This window comes from Lytechinus variegatus, chromosome 17, assembly GCF_018143015.1.
Source record: "Lytechinus variegatus isolate NC3 chromosome 17, Lvar_3.0, whole genome shotgun sequence".
Taxonomy (NCBI): Eukaryota; Metazoa; Echinodermata; class Echinoidea; order Temnopleuroida; family Toxopneustidae; genus Lytechinus; species Lytechinus variegatus.
In genome coordinates, this window is record NC_054756.1 from 23,649,735 (window position 1) to 23,672,130 (window position 22,396).

At 37.9% G+C, this 22,396-nt stretch overlaps 1 protein-coding gene across 1 annotated transcript in view; it reads right to left on the reverse strand.

Annotated features, from left to right (window-relative positions):
• The window catches only part of LOC121431410 (galactose-3-O-sulfotransferase 3-like), a 32,426-nt gene that overhangs the window by 5,391 nt on the left and 4,639 nt on the right, over positions 1-22,396 (reverse strand). The window contains exon 3 of the mRNA XM_041628974.1: positions 3,165-3,265. Coding sequence (XP_041484908.1) covers positions 3,165-3,265 — 101 coding nt within the window. The remainder of the gene's footprint in view (positions 1-3,164; positions 3,266-22,396) is intronic.

Below are 22,396 nucleotides of genomic sequence, written 5' to 3' on the forward strand. Positions count from 1 at the left end.
ACAACAGGACTGGAGAAATGCCAATGTAGTGTCTGTTTACAAGAAGGGAGATAGAGCGGAACCAAGCAACTACAGACCCATCTCAATAACTTCCATCGCATGTAAGTTGATGAAGCACGTCATTGCCAGTAATATCATGAAGCATGGAAACCACCAGGATATTCTGTACCATCTTCAGCATGGCTTTAGACAACACAGGTCCTGTGAGCTACAATGGTTAGGACTAGTAAGCAACCTGACCAACAACCTTCAAGATGGAAAGCAGACAGACATTTTAGTGCTGGACTTTAGCAAGGCTTTTGACAAGGTGGGTCACCAGCGCCTTCACCGGAAACTGGAGTTATATGGAGTTGGAGGACATAACCGCTGGATTACCATCTTTCTTCATAACATGAAGCAGCAAGTGCTCCTGGATGGTCGTAATTCATCTCAAGTCGATGTAACTTCAGACATACCACAGGGCTCTGTCCTCGGCCCATGCCTCTTTCTCTACTTTATCAATGACCTGCCTGATCAACTCAAGTCAAGTGCTCGACTGTTTGCTAATGATGCTATCATGTACCTCACAGTTCAGTAAGATGCTGATGAGCTGAAAGACCTCAAGAAACTAAGTGATCAGATGGATCGGTAAATGGATGATGAACACCAATAGATGTGAAGTCATCACAGTCACCAGGAAGCGAAACAGTATTGTACCCCAGTACAAACTCAACGATGCTATCCTTGGACTGTAGAAGCAACGAAACATCTTGGTGTCACTATCACATCAGACCTGAAGTGGAACAGTCACATCAGCGCCATGGAAGCACCTTGGTGTAGCGGTTCTGACTCTCGCCTTATAATCAAAAGGTCAGATGTTGTTTGAAGGTTTGCATGGTGACATGTACAATTGCTGATGTGGTTTACGGTACACCATGTGGAGTGTTATAGAGACAGGGGATAGACGAGAAGAAGTGGGTAGGCGAGGAAGTGGAGATTTGAGAGTAGAGTATTCTTTCTTGAAAATAGTCATGAAAAGGACTGTAAACCAAAAGGAATGTTGAGTGAGAACAGCTTGAGTAGTAGAGCTGATGAGGAGATGCTTGCTTGAGTCGGCACGTAGAGATGATGAGTAGTAGAGAGACTCGACGTTTCGGACAGGTTGACTGTCCGTCTTCAGGTCTCCTGTCCGAAACGTCGAGTCTCTCTACTACTCATCTCTACTCGCCGACTCAAGCCAGCATCTCCTCATCAGCTCTACTACTCAAGCTGTTCTTACCCAACATTCCTTCTGGTTTACAGTCCTTTTCAGGACTATTTTCAAGAAAAAATACTCTACTCTCAAATCTCCACTTTCTCGCCTATCCACTTCTTCTCTTCTTCTATTCACTGTTTCTATAACACTCCACATGGTGTACCGTAAACCACATCAGCAATCAAAAGGTCGTGTGTTCGAATCTCACCATGACCTAGCGTCCTTTGGCAAGGCGTCAATCCACACTTTGCCACTCTTACCCAGGTGCTAATAGGGTACCGGTAGGAAACAACCGTCATTGTGGTTGGTGTAGCAAGTGTGAGCCTAACAGGCTGCTGGAAATACTATGAATCCAGTGACCGGGTAATAATAATTGTGAAGCGCTTTGAGCAGTCGTAGCTATATAAATGACAATTATTATTGTCATTAGCAATGTTTGTCAAAAGGTTGATAACACCCTTGTCTTCCTACGAAGAAACCTGCGAGTAAGCTCTCCCAAGATGAAAGCTACAGCATACCAACTACTCATTAGACCTTTGGTGAAATATGCATCTACTGTCTGGGATCCATTAACCCCCAAGAACATCTACCAGCTTGAAATGATCCAGTGCAGAGCAGCCAGATACACACTGAATCGATATCACAAGACATTAAGTGTGCCATCGATGCTGCAGGAGCTAGGATGTACATCCCTTCAACAACGACGAAAATTCTCACGCCTTATATGTTCTACAAGATCCACCACGAGCTTGTCTCATTCAACTCTGATGCATACTTCACCAAATGTACTATATCAACAAGGGCTGTTCACACTCAAGGATATCTCAGGCCACAATCACAGACCCTGAAGATCGCCTCAAGTTTGGGCATGAAACCCGCCGGTAGCAGACGTTCAACAGGAATATACAGTGCGTATCAAAAAAAGTTTACACTTTGAAAAAAATCCTGTAAAATTATACACTTGTAATATCCTGAAGATTTTTCGACATTTTAACATTGGTACAGATCCATTTAAGCAAATGACGATATAACTATCGAAAAATATTTCCGCTTGAGTGAGCACCACTTACTTTTGAAAAGTTAGTGAAAAATGATTTGCGCAGAACTTTGAAATAGCTATGCGAATAAAAGTAAACCTTTATCATGAAGAACACGTAGAATTTAGCAAGTAAAATTGATTTGAAGATATCTCTGACCTCTTTTAACTTGTTTCCTTGCCCAATACACTTCGAAGAGTGCATTGCGCCCCGCCCCACTCCCCCACACACCAAGGCCATCAAGACGATATTTGATTTACACTGAGCTGTGATTTACATAAAATGAATTAGGCTTGATTTTCATTTTGTTAATCATTGTTGAGCTTGGGAAAAGTGTGGAGAAACAAGTATTAAATGAAAAAATAAATGTCAACCCACTTTAAATAATAAAAACTTAGTGAAAAAGTGCTGGAGATGTCTGATGTAAACTTTTGTTCAGATTCAGTTATGTCATCAGATCCAGCTGGCACAAAAAGGGTAAAAGTTGTGCTTACTAAGTGTTGAAATTTCAATTTGGGTGGCAAATTTGTTTGAAAATGCTTGAATGTATCTGTTTGATCTAAATTGACTAAAAGTGAAAGGGAAGTAGGAAAAATGTATCGCAGGGTACCGTTAGTTTGATTTCGCCCTTTCCCCTTGACACTGCGTGAAAACGAGCATTTCTGCGCAAACAGATTTCTGCGATACACATTGATACGCATTATGTACGAACACATTGTGTACTGGATATCAATGAAATAAGACTTGTCCGTTTGTTGAAATGGTGATGTCTATATTAATGGTATCTAGAACTCTCTTGCAAACATATGAAATTAATGAGTTTTTTTTTACGTCAGTCGAGTGGGATTTCTTTTTCTCTAAAGATTAAAAAAATATATATGTATATATCTTACCGTAGAATGTTTGAGCTTGCTATTCCTTGGTTTAGTTGTAAGATTGTGTATGACATCAGAACGGTTGTCAAGACAACTAGCAGTAGAAATGTGTTCTTGGACTGAAAACGGGAAAGAAGTAAGAATAAAATAATAAAAATAAAGACATGATATGATGAGGGATTTTTTTTTTACATCTCCCCAATATTATTAAGCCATTATAATGTTATATTCGGATTTCGTATTAACAAAATTTTGTAATATAGGGGCCAAGTCTGAGATATGATGCACGATTTCTGATTTTTTTTTATGAAAGAAAGCATAAGAGGCATTTATTTTTGGGTGAAAAGTGGTACGTTTAAAGCTAGTCTGTATGTAGATTTGAAAAGTGAATGTGAACAATGAGCAAAATGGACGCAGATGAAATTTAAGCGATATTAAATGTGAGTTAGATATTTTTCACCTTACTTGTAAAGAAGAATAAACATTTTCCCCTCAGATGCCACCATGTGGCAATCATTCATTTAAACGTTCTACAACAAAGTTTGGGAGCAGAACTATACGACGACATTTGCCTTTTAGACGGTATTATCAGACTTTGGCTTTTTTCGGCCCGTTTTGGTCTGTTTCAAGCCAACTCACAATAGTTTGGACACAAAGGCCCGTAATCTGAAGTCAGGTTTAACTCTCTCTTAAAATTATGGGAAGCAAAAAAGTGTCAAAATATTTATTAAGTTGCATGTTTCTTATTTTTACTGTGCTCTTTTCTAATTCATAGATCGTGAAGACAATCATTTATTCGTACTTCCTACACAATTATGAATGATTTGAGAGCCGAATGAGGTGAAATATTCCATACTTAAACCACAACTTTAAACCTGAGTTTAAGTTAAACCCGACCTCATAATACGGGTCTGATAGTTTAAAAATGAGCGCATGGACCCATATTTTTAATGCTTCAAAATATGTTCCTCTACAAACACGACAAAGCTGGAGAGTATGGGGAAAATGACATGGATTTAGAATGTTTGAGAGCAGAACTACGGAACCCTTAGCATTTTATACATTTCGTCAGTGATTTTACGAACAGGCTCAAACCTCGGCTGGTCTCCAAAACATGATTTCAAGATAATTGCGTTCAAAGTTTGAATGATTTCTCAGACCCTCATAACTTCACGCTTTTGAAAGAAACACAAAGGTCAGCGATTAATCGTACGCTTGATTTTCACGATTGATTCTACATAGTAGTCAAAGGAATCAATCATTGCTAAATTTTGTGTTACGGGCCCCAGATTAATTATTCATACCAATTTAATGCATACATTCTTTTCTTTCATAATATGCAGAATTTCGTCCGCAATTCGTATTCATTCTCTTAATACTTGAAAAGAAGCGCATGTATGCATTTTACAAGCTGCAAATTTTTACCCCCAAAACAGTGGGTTTGAGCCACTTCGTAAAATCACGCGCACCATGCGCACTGATTTTTAGCGTCACAAATCAAGGTTTGAGCCAGTTCGTACAATCATTCATTCCATGCGCATGATTTTCTAGAAGCACAATGACAATGGCAATGACATTTATTCCCATGCCACCCATACAGTGCGTCCACTAAAAAACTATACACTTTTGAAATGGCTGCCAAATAAAACAAATATATATCACTTTGGGGGAAAGACTTGTGTATTTTGGAAAGCCAATAAATTCAACTTTCAAATGACACCAAAAATTGGAAAACTATTCATGCTTGAGCGATCATCGCCCAATGAAACAAAGGGTATGAAAATTAGTCTGGACCGGAATTAGCCTTCCAATGTCTTCCAGGTTTTTTTTTGGTTGGAACTTGCAAAATTAGAGGGATTTAGGATGAATTAATGATCAATTTTGATCATATAGTTGTTTGAGAAAATTTCACGAGTTATTAAATTGAAATTTAATGCATGAGTGATCATGAATTGCAATTTTTAGTGCAGCATTTTGACTTTATCATGTGGATGTCAGCAATGTGTTCAAGATTGTCAGGAGAATAAGGGGTAAGAGAAGGACTAGATAGGACACTTCCCCCCCCCCCGGCCCCATCGGCCGGCCAAAAATAAAAAAAACTGAGAAAAGGAGAAAGAGAGGGAGAAAGGAAGAGAAACGTTGTAGCAAAGAAGAAATGTTGTTCATTATAATATTATATCATTTTATTATATCACATAATATATTATATTATGATTATGTTATGTTATATTACATAGATACCCTTTTTCAATACTATATGAAACATAATCTGCTCTGGCCCATGTCTTTATTTTTCTTACTGCTCGCATTGTCTGTTTAAAGAGATGTATTATCCCGTTGTACTAAAACCTCCCATTTTCAAGCTTATTCTCGTACTTTGAGTTATTAATTGTTTTGTGTAGTGACATGCTTAAAGTGATTGGCCCATTTTAAAGTCTTAATATAAAATAATTCCTGTCCGTGCTCACGTTCGTACTAGTGGATTAGTGAGATATGTCTGCTCTTCATGAATTCCTATAATCAGTTCTTAAAATATCTTTTTTTTTTAAACTGAATATACAAATTTTCAGCTCGCGTGTCGCACTTGCATTATTTGGTTGGTGAAATATACGTATGGTCTTAGTATATTCCTACAAACTAGCCTTAGAATGCCCCTCTTCGGGTCTGAATTTTATAAATTTTCAGCTCCCGCTTCGCGCTCGTAATATTGAGATGCGTACGAAAATCATGATTTAAATGACTTCAAAAAGTGCTTCATGTGTTAAGATATAATTCTAACAAAATAAGCAAGCCCTTAGAGCTTGGTGATAGATGACTATGGTGAGATATGTATACTCTAAATGGATTCCTAAAATATAGTCCTTAAAATGTCCCTGTTTGCCGTCAATATATACAAAATTTCAGCTTGCGCTTTCAGGGGCGTCCCTAGGCCTTTCCCAGTAGGGGGTGTAGACGCCCTGATTACCGACAAATATCAGTACCGATTATCGACATTACCGATGTCCCGCGACCATGAATCTTGTTCTTGTTCTTCATTCGCCTTAGTAACACTTTCTTTTGTAATGCCAAGGAACTTTCATGAATGGGGAGGGGGTTTCGAAAAGATTTTAATCCGCATTTTCTATGTCGCGGCCACCATTTTTTTAATAAGGGTTAGTCCTAACTAAATTTTCATTCTTTGAAGCAACATAAGGTATTATGTGGCCTGAATATATATTACCATGCGAGCGCGAAGCGCGAGCTCAAATGTTTGAATATTTTGTATATTTAGACCTGGAAATCGATCATTGTGATCACTTTTGTAATAATTAACTAGAGGGGTATCTAACTAAACGAACCTTATGAGTGCAAATTGCGGGCTGAAATTATACTGGCCAGCATAAACACCTTTTGAAGACTGTCTGCAGTGAACCATGAAATTGTAAACTTATCTCCAAGCCATGAATGCGAGCGCGAAGCGCTAGCTGAAAAATGTAATATTTTGAGATTAAAACTCGATTGTAACCATAAAGAGGATGGATACATTAACCAAACAATGGTAGCGAGTGCCCAGCGCGAGCTGAAAAAAAAAAATGATTCCGACCAGAAAACGTTCTAAGCACTTTTCGCATGAATGATACATGCGATATTGACAATTCATGCGAGCGTGAGCCAATACTTTTAAATAACTGTTCTAAAACAGACATGTCAGTTATACGTCTGCAGTGACTCATTAATATAATACACATCTCACTAATCTAGAGAGAGCACGGAATTTTTATATTCATATTTATATTTGAACTATTTGGACTTAAACACTAAACATTTCTACACGTTTATACATTAAAGAAAACTCAGCTTCTCTCTATGTAATTGAGCAAGCTGTGTATCTCGAAAACGAAATGCGAGCGCGAAGCGCAAGCTGATTTTTTTTAATTCCGACAAGAATACTGGACATTCTAAGCACTTTTCGCACGAAGAATGTGCGTATAACAAATCTTGCGAGCGCGATCTGATATTTTCAATTGACCCTTCTGAAAAAGGACATGCTTATTAACTATTTGCAATTACTTATTTATATGATACATTTTCACTGATCAAATAGAGCATGCGCGAAGCGCGAGCTGAAAATTTAGGATATTTTACTTGAAAGCTAAGCACTTTTACAGTTTGTACATTTGAATTAAGTAAGTTTCTGCATTTGTATTTGGAAAAAAATGTGTATCTTAAAAAATGATGGGAGCGCGAAGCGCGAGTTCAAATTATTTGTATAGTACTGAATCTCATAAAGAAAAGTTGTGGAGAAATGTGTGAAGTTATACATGTACAACAGCTTTGGCAACTCTTTTATTTAAATATTGTGTAAAGAAATGCATGAAGAGAACAAAGGTAGGCGTAGCTTAAATCAAGGTTCTCCAGAGCTATCTACCCTTTGGAAAATTTGGTGATGCCGAAAAAATGTCTCTGTCTTTTTCCAGAGGGTAGATAGCTCTGGGGAACCTTGATATACGCTACGCCTACCTTTGTTCTCTTCATCCATTTCTTTACACAATATGTATGTATGTATGTATATATATATATATATATATATATATATGATATATATATGATATATATATATGATATATGATGCGAGCGCGAAGTGCGAGCTGACAAATTGAAATTTTGACTTAAAACTTAATTGTTTCACAATTTTTTATAATAAAGAACAAACTCAAATGCGGCATTTGCAATTTAACATTCTCTGTATCTGAATGCGAGCGCGAAGCGCAACGGAAATTTTCGGTATTCTAATGGAAAATTTGAGCACTGTCCAACATGAAAGAAAATATAGAAATACATGATGCGAGCACGAAGCGACAGCTTAGATTTAATGTAAATTTAGGCCTAAAAACAAGACATTCGAAGCGATATAACCTTAACCCTAAAATGGCCGGAGGGGGGGGGGGGGGGGGTTGAATCAACCCCCTCAATATTTACTGCGATCATATAAATATATATATATCTCAATAAACAGTTATAACGAGTGCGAAGCGCAAGCTATGCAACACTGTTTTTGCACTTTCCTTAAATAACGAAAACGAAGTGTATCATGCTCAACAATTTTTGATATTCCGATTTGATCAAACTGGACGTTGTGAAACATTTTTCAATAGAAATAAATCTTTAAAAATCCCAACCATCTGTGTCGTCATCAGATTAATCAGAAACACACAAACGCACGGAAGCACCCAAACTCACACACCCACACACACACACTCCCTCACATACTATGGCACATTCTGCAGACTCGTTACTTACTTGTAACATATAATAATTAATTTAACATTATAATTACATATTGACTTGAGCGAAAACAAATTATGCAATTATATGATATGCGAATATTTTGAGGAAATTAGAAGTCGTTTCAATATTAATGATGATTGAACAGATCGACTGTCTTGAGATAAAGAGTTCCATTCACTTATGCCTACTGGTATAAATGTGTTTTTTTTTTCTCGACGGGCGCGCAGATTTACAGACGATATCCAGAGCGACGGCCTTGTGCGCTTTGCGCTCGCATTGTTTCTTAGGCGAGAAAGATACGTATCATGAATACAAACATGTGCTTATAATGTCACCTTTTATGGCGTATTATTATTTGATCAGTGAGATACATATCCGTCAGTAGTACTGTCCTTAAAATGCCTCTTATGTCAATACAACTGGCAACCGAGTGTTCTTCTTATAATGTCACTTTTTTGGGCGTATTACTATTTGATCAGTGAGATACATATCCGTTGATAGTACTGTCCTTAAAATGCCTCTTATGTCAATACAACTGGCAACCGAGTGTTCTTCTTATAATGTCACTTTTTTGGGCGTATTGGTATTTGATCAGTGAGATACGTATCCGTTAACCCTATCTAGGCCGGGGTATTTTTGGAGTTCATATGGCCGGGGGGGGGGGGGGGGCTCCCAGGCCCCCCTTAAGATCTCGGCCGTCGACCACGCGATCGCGCCGAAAATTAGCACGCGGGTTGCCTGGGACATAATCTACAAGATTGTATAGTAATTTTTTCATGCGAATTGCTATTAAGTGATCATGCTAATTTATGCGTAATTAGTCTGCAAAATCATACTTTTTCTCCCTAAATAAAGCCCCAAATAGAAACTCTTTGTGGTGTTCTTTGCAAGTGTACATGAAAAAAATTGCGATATCAAATCATTTTCTTATGTATTATATTGTTTTTCGCAATTTCTTATGTATTTGTATGTTTTTTGACCTTTTGTTTTTCGTTGTTTTTTCCAGGAAATTTGTTGGGGACTCTTCTGTGATCATAAAAAGCATAAAATAAATACACTTAGACCAGCAACACTAAAAATAATCATGCATTTATGAATTTTTGTTGAAAACACAATTTGCTTTGACTTTGTACACGAAATCACGTTTTTGAGTAATTTTTGGTCTGACATGCACTTACATAATGTTGCGTAATTTCGGAACCACGTACCCGGGTGACGCAAAATTGGTCTCAAAAGTTGCGCAAGACTTGAAAGTAAAAAGTCAGCGAGCGGCGCGGTCAGGAAAATTTCGCGCGGCGAAAATATCGCGCGATTCGTTGAGGGGGGGGGGGCTCCGAGGCCCCCGGCCTAGATAGGGTTAATAGAACTGTCCTTAAAATGCCTCTATTTTGTCAATACATCTGACAACCAAGCGCGCTTCGCGCGCTCACTAAGTGATTTTTGTTTGCTGGTGCCCCCCATGCCGCGACCCAAGGTTCACCACTTTATCGCAAAATATCTCTCTTGATTAACAAAATTTCGATCGATATTGATTTTCTTTACTAATCAAATTTGTAAACTGCTTATGTGAACGCGCGACTACCATTTGCAATCGCAAAATAAATCGTTTAATCTGATTAACTAAATTTCGATCGATATGCATTTTCTTTACTAATCATGTTTTTGATATCCGTGCTCAAAATCGGTAATAATTGTTTGTGGTACTAGTTCTATATACGGACTAGACCTATTAAACCAAGCCAGGCTAGCTCATTGGTCAAACGTAAATAAACGTTAAGTTCAGATTTTAACCAGTTGACCATGGTCCATGGCATTAGAGAGGTCCAGATTTTAGATTAAGTTAATGCAGTCGGTAGCTTAGGCTAGCCCTATAAAGTCTAGCCTAGCACTTCGTCTTTTCATTAATGGCAATTCGATAAGTGTTCACAAACTTGATCTAGGTTTAAATTGAGGGTACTGATTCTTTAAAGGGGAAGTTCACCCTGAAGAAAAGTTTATTGTAAAAATAGCAGAAAAATTAATAAAAAATATTGGTGAAGGTTTGAGGATAATCCGTCAAAGATTAAGAAAGTTATTAGAATTCAAAGTTTTGGATTTGTGACGTCATATGCGAGCAGCATTCCTACATAGCGAATGGTAAAAAAATCAAAGAAATGTCATTTTCTCACAAAATTGAAAATGGTTTCTACAGTACCTTTTGTATATCAATAGACAAATCATTTCACACCCGATCATAGATAGAAAACAAAATAAAGTCATCAGGAACCATACAAAATTTGAAATTCATTGATTTTTTACCATTCGCTATGTAGGAATGCTGCTCGCATATGACGTCACAAATCCAAAACTTTGAATTCTAATAACTTTCTTAATCTTTAACGGATTTTCCTCAAACCTTCACCAATATTTTTTATTAATTTTTCTGCTATTTTTACAACAAACTTTTCTTCAGGGTGAACTTCCCCTTTAATTCGTGGCAACGTGAACGGCGGCCACAAATAAAGGAAGTCAAAAATCGAGACGAAAGCAATCTTATTAGAGCGAAATGAGAGGAACAATTGAAAACATAAGTTTCATCATAATCGGTTATGAAACTAGAGATGCTCGGCGGGTCGCGCAGCCGAGCACATTTATCCTCCGAACCCACCGCGTCATCCGTCATTGCGATATATAGAGCTCACACATAAATTTGACAAAAATATACATTTATCATGGCGACAATGACCCTAGCATGCAGGTCCCCAAGTCCATCTTCCTTCCAAGTGTGGTTGAAAAGTGATTTATGGTTGCGGAGAAAGAGAGTCTTGCATGTTAACATCAACGTTGACCTGAAAATTACCTTTGACCTTACCATGTGACCTCTGACTGCAGCATAACATGCAGGTCCCCCAAAATCCATCTACCATCCAAGTTTGGTTGAAAAGTGACTTACAGTTGCAGAGTTAAGTGTCATAAGGAGTATTGCATGTAAACTTTATTGTTGACCTGAAAAAGACCTTTGACCTTACCATGTGACTTCTGACTGCAGCATAACATGCAGGTTCCCCAAGACCATCTGATCTATCATCCAAGTTTGGTTGAAAAGTGACTTACGGTTGCGGAGTTAGGTGGCATAAGAGAGTCTTGCATGTAAACATTAATGTTGACCTGTAAATGACCTTTGACCTTACCATGTGACCTCCACCCACACCAAAATCGAGAGGCTTCTTTGCTATACCATACTCAACCTTCATGCCAAATTTGGAGACGATCGGAGAAGAAATGCATCTGATAGAGCGCTCACAAGGAAATCTCGGCGGCGGCGCGACGAGACCAAATCCATAGTATCCTCCGAACTCTGTTCGGGGGATACAATAAGCATGTTATGGATATTTAAAAAGTCTTGTACTTTTATGGGATCCTGAAATTGGCAAAACAAAACAAATGGAGAGTTGTCCACAAAATCAGCCATTTTGGAGCTCGTTTGCCAATTTTAGGATCCCCATAAAAAGTACAAAAAGAGTTTTCAATCTTCTATAACTTGCTTATTCTATAACCGATTTCGATCAAACAAGTTTTATATTGCTCCTCTTATTTTATTCTTTCTGAGTACGCATGTGTACTCTTATTCCAAAGACCCAAGTCTTAAAATTTTCACATTTGCGCCTGGAACTGCGGTGGGAAAAATAATTTTTCATCCGGCGGGGGGGGGGGGGGGGGTACTCGACCAAAAAAGTGGTAGGTATATACATATACCGCGGGCGAGACAAAAACGGGGGCTTTGGAGTGGGCTTATTTTTAAATGGAGGGTCCTCGGAACGGGCTTCGGAACTAAAATTGTTTTTGTCCACAGTTACAACGGGTCAATGGAACGGGTCGAGTGCGTATGCATCCCTATGGAACGGGCATACGTGCATGCAGCTAGCTAGCCCGGCAGCAGGGGCACCGGGTGCGCTCGCGCAGAGGCGATGGTCGGGACATCGCACTGCGGCCGCTTTTCACCAAAATTGCAGCTTATTGTAACGGATCAGTGCGGCCGTAGCGGCGAAACGAAAAATATTCTCTCAATGCGATAAAAATGCCATGCCTTGGAACGGAAATTTGAGTGTACAAAAATGGGGGTCCCCACCGCGGCACATACCCAGCACGCATAGTGCCCCCCCCCCTACCCCGGCGTTAGGACTAGGGCAGTCATTCTCAATTACTTTTGTTTGAAGCGCCACATTTCTTGTCGAGAATCTGTACTGCTCCACTAGCGCTAACGAGCGAAATATTGCTGAGGGGCCCCTGGAGGGCTCGAGGGGGCGGAGCCCCTTGAAGCTTTGGAAAATGAGGTTTTTAAGTGTCCAATTTAAGTGTATAATTAACTTAATTGTCTAATTAATGCCAACACAAGAAACACAAATGCAAACAAACTACACAATTTATTATTTTTTTCAAATGATAAATGGCTTTTCACAACACACCAGTTATACCGCTGGTTCACGAGGGCATGCACACATTACAGCAGGCAATACCTTGCAGCATTTCTCTTTCACATCCTTGGATTTTAAATAATCGGCTTCGGAAACAAAGTTTCTGATTTTTTAATATGTCTAAAACTCCTCCTGTGAACATTATTTGATGGTTAAAACTTACCCGACTTGCTTTTCCATGCCACACCAATATGCAAATTAAGAACTTTATTTTATATCTATATATATATGTCGCTATTTTATTCCGATATGATATTCATTTTAATTTATTTTTTCATTCTTCAACATCATGAACATAATACAAATAAGTACAAGATAAATCAATTCAATTTGAATATAAAAGCTTGAACAAAATTCAACATTGAATAAAGTGATAAGTGCATCAAATATCAATTAACATGCATGTCAAATTTAAATCAATATAACCAATATGATTAAATATAATTAGATCAATATCATGAGAAGAATGGAGAATTCGATGTGCTATGCCAAGAGTCCAAGTTGTTGATTAAAAGCATGGTTTATCAGGTACAAGAGTGATAAATGATGGATTTTTTTGTCATCATTTCAAATGCTGCATCTGAGCAATTCCATCAAATTTCAATGTATAATCTTGAAATGGAAAATTACTAGCCGTAGAAAAAGTTAAAAACGTAATAGATATCTGACGAACGGGGCTATCAGGACGGTGTTTCATGAAAGTTGTCAGCACTGACTAAAATGTCAGTGCTAACAATTTTAGAGAAGTCCTTGGTTTTGATTGGCTGAAAAGCGCTGGCCTCTGACTGTTACTATGGTAACTGCCGGAAAAAGACAACTTGTCAGTGCTGACAGCTATCATGAAACACCCCCAGGATCACTTATGATCATAGTATTTTGTATTATTGTATTCCTCTATCGTGATGCAGACAGTTGCACATGATTCCATACACCAAGCATATAAAAACCATAACGTTAGAATAAATAAAATAAAATTCAAGGTAGAATTAAGTTTAAAATAAAACTGACTTGTTTTTCCCTTTGTATAAAATTATTATCAAATATCAAATCTACATACATATTTTCACCCATCTTTTTTCATACCAGCTCTCACGTGCCACTCCGCAAGGCTCGGTGCGCCATAAGTGGCGCACGCGCGCCGCTATTCGAGAATCCCTGGTCAAGGGCTTGGCTTTGCTCGTGTAGTGGCCATATTCGATTTCTGCCTGATGGATAGCAAAAAGATGGGGAATTGTTGATATTACAGACTGTATTCATATTTTTTTTACTCCAATCAACACTGAAAGAGAATATTAAGATTCTAACCTTGAACATTTATCGTTGCTCAACTGCCTTAGTGCCACAACAGTGACAGACCAAGTCCATATCATTCTAGTCCATATCCAGCTAGCTTTGGTCGATTCGCGTCGAGTATGCGGCCAGCACCGTTGTTCGCGCAGTACGCGCACGTTCCCATATTTTTACTCTAAGGCACAACTTCGTCAACACATTTAGCCGAGATGAAGAGTGGTAACATTGCCGTTGCTAGGGAATATTGTTTCTGGGCAACACATTTGACTCCATGGAAGCTATAAAATAGTTTGTTGAATGATTACTGAAAACGAGTTTGTAGACATCTATAATGATAATTGTGTCAGTATTATTGCTCATAATGGACTATTTTCCACAGATTTGTCCAGGGAAAAGAGTGTTAATATAGTCGTTGCTAGGCAACAATTGGTATCCATGGATAATGTGAAATTGTCATTTTGTTGTTGTTCTATTGAAGACAAGATAATTGATCAGGAATTATTCACTCAATCAACTTTTTCACCGTACAAAATAACTAGTATAAAGTATGTGACTTGTACGTACATGTACATGTATGTGTATCAATGTAGTCAAAATGAACAATAAAATGGCGATTTGTACGATGTGAAGGGGTGTGTCCGGGAGAGCATAGCAAATTAATTTGAGGTTCTCAATAGCTTAAATGAGGGTTTTCAGTTCTTTTTATTATTTTTAAATGATAATTTATATAATTTCATTGGTGTAACTTATTTGGTTTAATTCAACCTAGTTAAAAAGTTAAAAGTTAGGTTTGAAATGGAAAAATAAGTGGTTAACTTAAGGAGCTAAATGGTTGCTAAGGAAAGTTATGTTGCTAGGCAACAATTTCTGAGAAAATGTTCATAAAATTCATGCTAAGTTGTTTTTCAGTAATTCTTCTTACAATATATAGTAGATCTATCCTTTGAAAATAAGAAAAATATCTGATAATCTAAATTAATAAGTAAAAAATCAATATTCGTGATAAATATTCAATAAGTATCTAAAATGGGCGTGGCTTGTTCAAGGCTGGTTTCCATAGTGATGCTACACATTACGGCATTTTTAATGCCCAATTCCGAAAAATTCAGGAAATTTCCTTTAATTTGATGTATGATTTTGCTTTGATCCAGCCGGGGGGATTAAAGTCAAGAAATAAGGCACTTTTTGGCTTCTGGCCGCTCACCTATATGTTTCCGGGGAAGTTTCGGCGCTGTCAGGACAGAAGATCAAGGTCTTGGCTCTGGTGTTTGATGGTGTAGTTTTGGTAGGGACAGCGAAATTAAGCAGAATGTGGAGGTGCCGTGACCGAGTGGTCTAAGGCGCCTGGCTATACATGGAAAGTCTGGGGTTCGATCCCCGGCCGCGGCCCTAATGCCCGTGAGCAAAGCATTTAAAGGAGAAGTTCAGTCTGACAAAAAGTTTATTGTAAAAATAGCAGAAAAAATAATAAAAAATATTGCCGAAGGTTTGAGAAAAATTCATCAAATAATTAAAAAGTTATTAGAATTTCAATTATTTGATTTGTGACGTCATATGCGAGCAGCATTCCTACATAGCGAATGGTAAAAAAACAATAAAATGCCATTTTCTCAGAAAATTGAAAATAGTTTTCACTGTACCTTTTGTATATCAATAGACAAATCATTTCACATCCGATCATGAAAAGAAAACAAAATTAAGTCATCAGGAACCATACAAAATTTGAAATTCATACATTTTATATTACATAACACATGAGGCAGCTGCTCGTTTATGACGTCACAAATCCAAAAATTTGAACTCTAATAACTTTCTTACACTTTAACGGATTTTCCTCAAACTTTCACCAATATTTTTTACTATTTTTTCAGCTATTTTTACATCAAAGTTTTCTTCAGGGTGAACTTCCCCTTTCATCTACAAAGCTCTTTTATCTTGCTTTCAAATAAATGGAAATGCTGAATGCATTATTGGTAACTAGGTGTGCACTTGTTAAAAAAAAATTAAGCAGAACGGTAAATACAATGTCATCAAACTATGTATTTTTATTGCTGTGCAAACTACAATTTCATGATAACCTTTTTTTAACTTTTTAGCAAAATACATTAAATTTCTTAAAATCATATTTAGCATTCTCTATTTAAGTTCTCATTATCCATGAAAAAAAAAATGAACAATTTAACTCTACATTCTACCTAAATGGAAATTATTTCCTGCCCTGTGCTAGTGAATTATATTCAAACCAGATTGTGCCTTACTCTTCATCTATATCAACCTGAAATGTATCATCTGCATATTTTCACCAGGCGGTAACGGGGCGTTTAGAGTAATCACAAAATAGGCACCTTTCGCAAATCTCTACAACGCGAGATTAGAGTCGGGTAACTCAAAAGTTAACGATTAATCATAGACTCGAATTTCTAGATTGATTATACATTACAGTCAATACAATCAAACGTAGAAAACTGTTTTACAATCATTGCCAAGCTTTGTGTTACAGGCCCTATAGATCTTGCTTTTCGTGTGCAAAGCTCTTTCATACGATACCAGCATGCCATGCCATGCCATTTGCCTGCCGAAGCTCGCGGCGGGACTGTACCTGTATCATGGCTATGACTCCAGCTGGCTGGAGACATGCGAAATGTAGATTATGACATGGATAAGAAAGTGGTTTTTCAAACAAATCGAGTACATATTGAGTAAGCAAAAACTTACCGAATTAAGGCTTAGATATAGATCATTACAGTCCATCGAATCGATATTGCATTTAATGTGCATTATTTGTGGATCACTGGCAATTGATTCCATGAGTCAGATCACCTCTCAAGCCGAATCATTTCCCATGCGTTGACATGTACACATCATGCAACAGGCCATAAACCGTCTAAATTTGCGGAGTTTTTTCTTTTGCCTGCACCTCCTACATGAACGATATGCCTCTAGCACACAATGTAATGGGCAGTATGTTTTACTTTTCCGCAGAAATGGGGGGTTTGCCGGGGGGTACACTTCCATTGATGAGTGGGTACCAGGCGCGACCATGGGGTTTCGAAAAGCACCCTAAACAAGGGAAGGTCTTTTCCAGATTATGAAAATGCATCTCTCAACAAGTTGTGACACCCTACAAGTAGTGGAAATATATCCCTTTTCAGTATTTTAATCATTGTTTCTCACACCCTCATAACGCTACATAGGCCTATACATAACGTACTTACCCACTCTTTCCCTTTTTACGTGTGGTCGCGCCTGGTATCCACCAATCAATGGAAGTGGGTCCCCCGGGCGGCCTCTCGAGCTCTGGGAGGAACCAAATTTGGATTTGGAAAGTCGTCCTAAATCAGATATATCGCTGTTACCATAGTAGCAACCAGAATTTTGCACACGAAACGCAGATTGAATGTTTCCGTTCCAGATGCGAAACGAAAAAGTCACTGTTCTTTTTTCCGTTGGTGATGAGTGAGCTTCTCAGCGGTTTCTCTTGTTTTCATGCGCCTTAACATCAACATTAACATGGAATCAAACACACCTATGAACAAGCAAACTCAGACAAACATGCATGGGTATTCACACCACAGAACCATTACTAAATAAACCACAATAAAACATCAAAAATGAAGAAGCAGGGGCTTGATTTGAATGAATTTTCATCTCTATTGACACAGACCAAATAATCTTTGGTAACCCTTCAAGACTATTTATCCTCATTTTACACCTTTTCAATTCAGACCTCATCCAAAACTTTTGAATCCTGTTTTTTTTTCGGAGGGCATGATCATAATAAGCATGGTTTCATATCAATGACCTTTTGAATGATATGAAAATAATATGCTTTGTGTAAAATCGGGAGTTGGGAGGAATCAGTGGCTTAAATCAGATTTCCAAACTTTTTTGGAGGGGTTTAGTTTGGGTAATGAGAAGACATTCCCCTACTGTGGTATTCACTTAGTTGCATATTCTGAAAGTTTGATGAAGTTTGATGCGGTATCGACAGAGTAAAGACAATTTATAGTCAGGCAGCATATGTAATTTTCTTCGACAAATTGGCTAAGTCTGATTTTTCACTTTTATGTGATTGGTGACATCACAAGGAACATCTTTAAACTTGGTGACAAATTTCCAATGGTCATCTTGACCATGTTAGGGGTCAAAATAAGGTCAATAGCGGTCAATTTTATAAATTGCCCCAAGTCTGTTGAGTGACACACCAAATTGTTTGTCTTGTTATACTGAACAAAAAAGTGTACATAACCATATACTCTTGACCTTCCGTTAAAAAGTTATGACCGGAAATGTCAAAGGTCAATGAACTTTCGTTAAATCGCAAATTACACTGAAGGTGTTAAGGAAGCTCATTTTCCCGTGTTTTTATGCATGTGTGTACTTTTTTTTCGATTTTCGATAAGTCCATCGTCAGAAGTCCTTATTCACAAGATATAAAGGGTCAAGACAAGCTCAGGGAGAGGTCAAAAGGTCAACAAACTTTCATTGGAAGCCAAAATACACGTCTTAAAGCGGTTACAAGTCTTATTTTTCGTGGGTTCTTCATTTTCAAAAGTCTATATCTAAGAAGACATTACATATAAAGGGGTCCAATGTGCTTATTTAGGAACAAAATAGATAAACAGAGATAGACGTCGAATACATTCGGTGTGGTATCATGGTATTGCAGGAATGCCTTGAAACGACTTGACAAACCCTAAAGCCCTTAAAAGTCGTATCATCTTCATGATTTTATAAGTGCAACCAGCTCTTTCCGAGTTTCTTGATTTAGAAATTCAATTCAAGTTCAATTCATTTTGCAATTTACAAGTCTTTGATTTGTAAAGATACATTTCATCCATTTGCTTTGTACATAATATTTTAATCAACAGAAAGTATTGTAATGTATTAGGGTATGTTAACAGACACATCAATTGATCAGTGCTCCCAGCTCCTAAGAAAGATACCTAACATCTTATTTGGATTAACTTACGAATAAGATAATGAGGTAATTAGGATTGAGGATGATATGATAAGTTGGACTCCAATTGCCCCTTAATGAATTCTGTGTGACGGTAATATTATTTCTATCATTTCTGACAAAGAGGTAACATCGTGCAAGCATGCTGTTTGTTGTCAGTCATGTGTGTCCATCATGCTGATGTGATATATTCTGACCATTACTCGATCCAGGCGTGTACGCAGGATTTTTGAAAAGGGGGGGTTTTCGAGCTGATTTTTTTTTTAAATCTCTCGCCCAGTCTCTAAAAAGTGATGAGCGGGGGGGGGGGGGGGGGGGGTGATGATTTTTTTTTCAGCGCTGCAAATAAGACAATAACATTTAAGTGGGGATGGGTATGTAACAGTGCGGTCATGACCCGCGAGCGAGCAAAAATGTTCTCGTTTTTACGTTGAAAACATAACCTTTTTGTCAATAGTTTGTTGGTATCATAGTCGATGCTACATGTCCTTCGGATCGTAGCACTCATGATATGGCCAACCGCGTAGCCAGGATTTCATTTTGGAGGGGGCGGTAAATGCACGCGAAGCGCGCTCCCTAGGGGGTGGGTGCAGGGAGGGGGAGTTTCCCCCTCCCGCGCGAAGCTTTTAGTGTTTCATAAATTAAAATGAAAAGGAGCCGTTTCTCTTGTCTCTAGTACCTCCAATTCGGTTGACTATATTGCGATTTTGAACCTTGTTTTCAAAAGTGATTGTAAACGCACAAAAGAGGTATATAATGGAGGAAATTAAAATGATAATAACTCCGCGCGAAGCGCGGAAGCTAAAGTGATTTATCAATTTTTCTTGCCATAAAAAGGGTCCCGAAAAAAGGGTATTCTCAAAGATATATTGAAACTTTCTTTGGAAAGATCAGATTTGATTACAAACAATTTAGCATCAGTGCATATTTTTAACTCGCAAAACAGAGAAGATTGGTAGAGGAAGATATTCCTCCCCGCGATGAGCAATGAAACTCTGAAATTTCAAAGGGCGGACGTTTCATCAAATGTAGATATCTCTAATACCCAATCGTCTCTAATTCAATTGATTTTCTAAGATTATTGAACTTCATTACAAGGAAAATAGTGCGCATAAAGTTGAAACTTCTGTGATTTATTGAAATTATCTATCTATATAATAAAGGATGATTAATTTTTTTACTTATCCTGAAGCGCTTCATTTTGAATATAAAGAAACTTAAGTGTCATTCAAAATTTCAAACTGAGGGCGCAAAACAGGACAGGAGATGAAGTTTAATACAATTTGATAAAAAAATATTGTACTTTTTTATTTAATACGACACGAATTCCATACCTTCCTCTTTTTAAATTAGGAACCTGTTTGCCCCCAAATTATGGTTGTTTATAGTAATGAGCTGAAAAGCGGGAGAAGCTGACTTTATGGAGGTGACGGCAGAAACTGATATAAAGATTTTACCCGCTCGGAGCCGACCAGACCAGAAGTTGCGCGATCAATTGAAAAAAAAGATAACTTCATACATTTACTTCGGCCTAACCTTACTCAAATTCATGCCGTAATGTATACAATTTTAACTTTAACTGGCAAGAAGCACATAGCTGAGGTGGAAAAAAAGGGTTAGAGAAAAGGTGGGGGAACAATGGAGAACTTCAATATTGTCATTTAACCGCGTGCAGCGCGGAAGCAAAATTCATATATGAATTTAAAGCAAGAAGAGTGAAGGAGTTTCTCTTTTGAGAAAAAAATAAAGAATAAATAGAAAAAACACAAAGCTACCTTTCTTCCCTTTCCTTCCTTCCCTTTTCCTTTTCTCCTCTCCTTTTTCCCCTTTTTTTTTCTTTTTGGGGACGTTTTTGGGGGGCGACCGCCCCCCTGGCTACGCGCCTGGATATGGCCTTGATCAGAACACTAGAAACTTGAGAAATGTCATGAATAATTACGAGCGAGCGGAGCAAGCGAGCCGAAATGTTTGCGTTTTTCCGTCAAAACATACATTTCTTGTCAATAGTTTGTTAGTAAATCAAGTATTAGTCGATGCTACATGTCCTTCTATTCGTAACACTCATAATACGGCCTTGAACAGGAGACTAGATACTTGATAAATACTAGGGAATTTCATAAATTATTACGAGCGAGCGGAGCGAGCTAACCGACATTTTAGCGTTTTCCGTCATTTTGGTTTTCATATTGGTAAAACATATTTTGTAAGAAAACGTATGTCTTTGTCTTGGTTCACTTGTATTCATAAGTATACATCATGATAATCATGTATGGCCTTGTTAATGGCGATACCGTGATCATGTCGGTGACATGCGGAAATAAAAGATATAGATCTAATAAAATGGAGCGAGCGAAGCGAGCGGAAATTTTTTCTGTGTTTTTCGTCGGAAACATGAGATTCTGTTCATTATTGCTGTCATATACATTACTGGGTAGGGGAACTATCCGTAACCAGACCAAGGAGTTATCAGGCGCTTGCCCGATGACTCCTTGACCAGACCGACCTCTGGGGAGACAAGCAAGCAAAAAAAAAAAAAAGGGGGAAACGAAACGAAAGGGGGGGGGGGGGGGTTGAACCCCCGAACCCCCCCCCCCTTGCGTACGCGCCTGACTCGATCTCTGGACTACACATGCCTGATTATGTGCTGACAAAAACGGCTTGTACTATTTTTGTCAAGTGTGTTTTTTTATCAGAGAATGCCTACAACGTGAAACTAAACTTAGTACCAATTCTCACGATACTGATGTGCATAGATGCTAGATGCAGATTTTGTTTTTGTTCTTTTGTCGTTCTTGTTTTTTCCTACTTGCTTAACTGCCTGGATGTTACTAGAAAGAATGTCATTGAAGTAAATCCAATTATTATGTAGACCACAACCATACCGTAGCGGGAAGTGGGGGCAGCTGCCCCCAGAAATTGTGAAGACTTGCATTTTTACTGAAAAATAAATAAAATTGACCAAAAGTATGCTCGAAATCCTTAAATATCACTTTACAAAATGTAAAAGGGCTCCAGTGGTCAGCTAAGAACAGCACATGCACCAGAAATGTCTAGTCCTTCTTGGCTCCAGAGCATCTTATTCGCAAGATAATCCAAATGAAATGTTAGGGAACTTTCTTAGGAGTTGGAAGCACTGATGAATCGATTTGTTTATTCTGTCAACATAGTAGGCCTATTATACTTATACCCCAATACATAACAATAGGTTCTGTTAATTAGAATATCCTGTACAAAGCCAATGAAGAAATCACTTCTTTACATATCAAAGACTAGTAAAT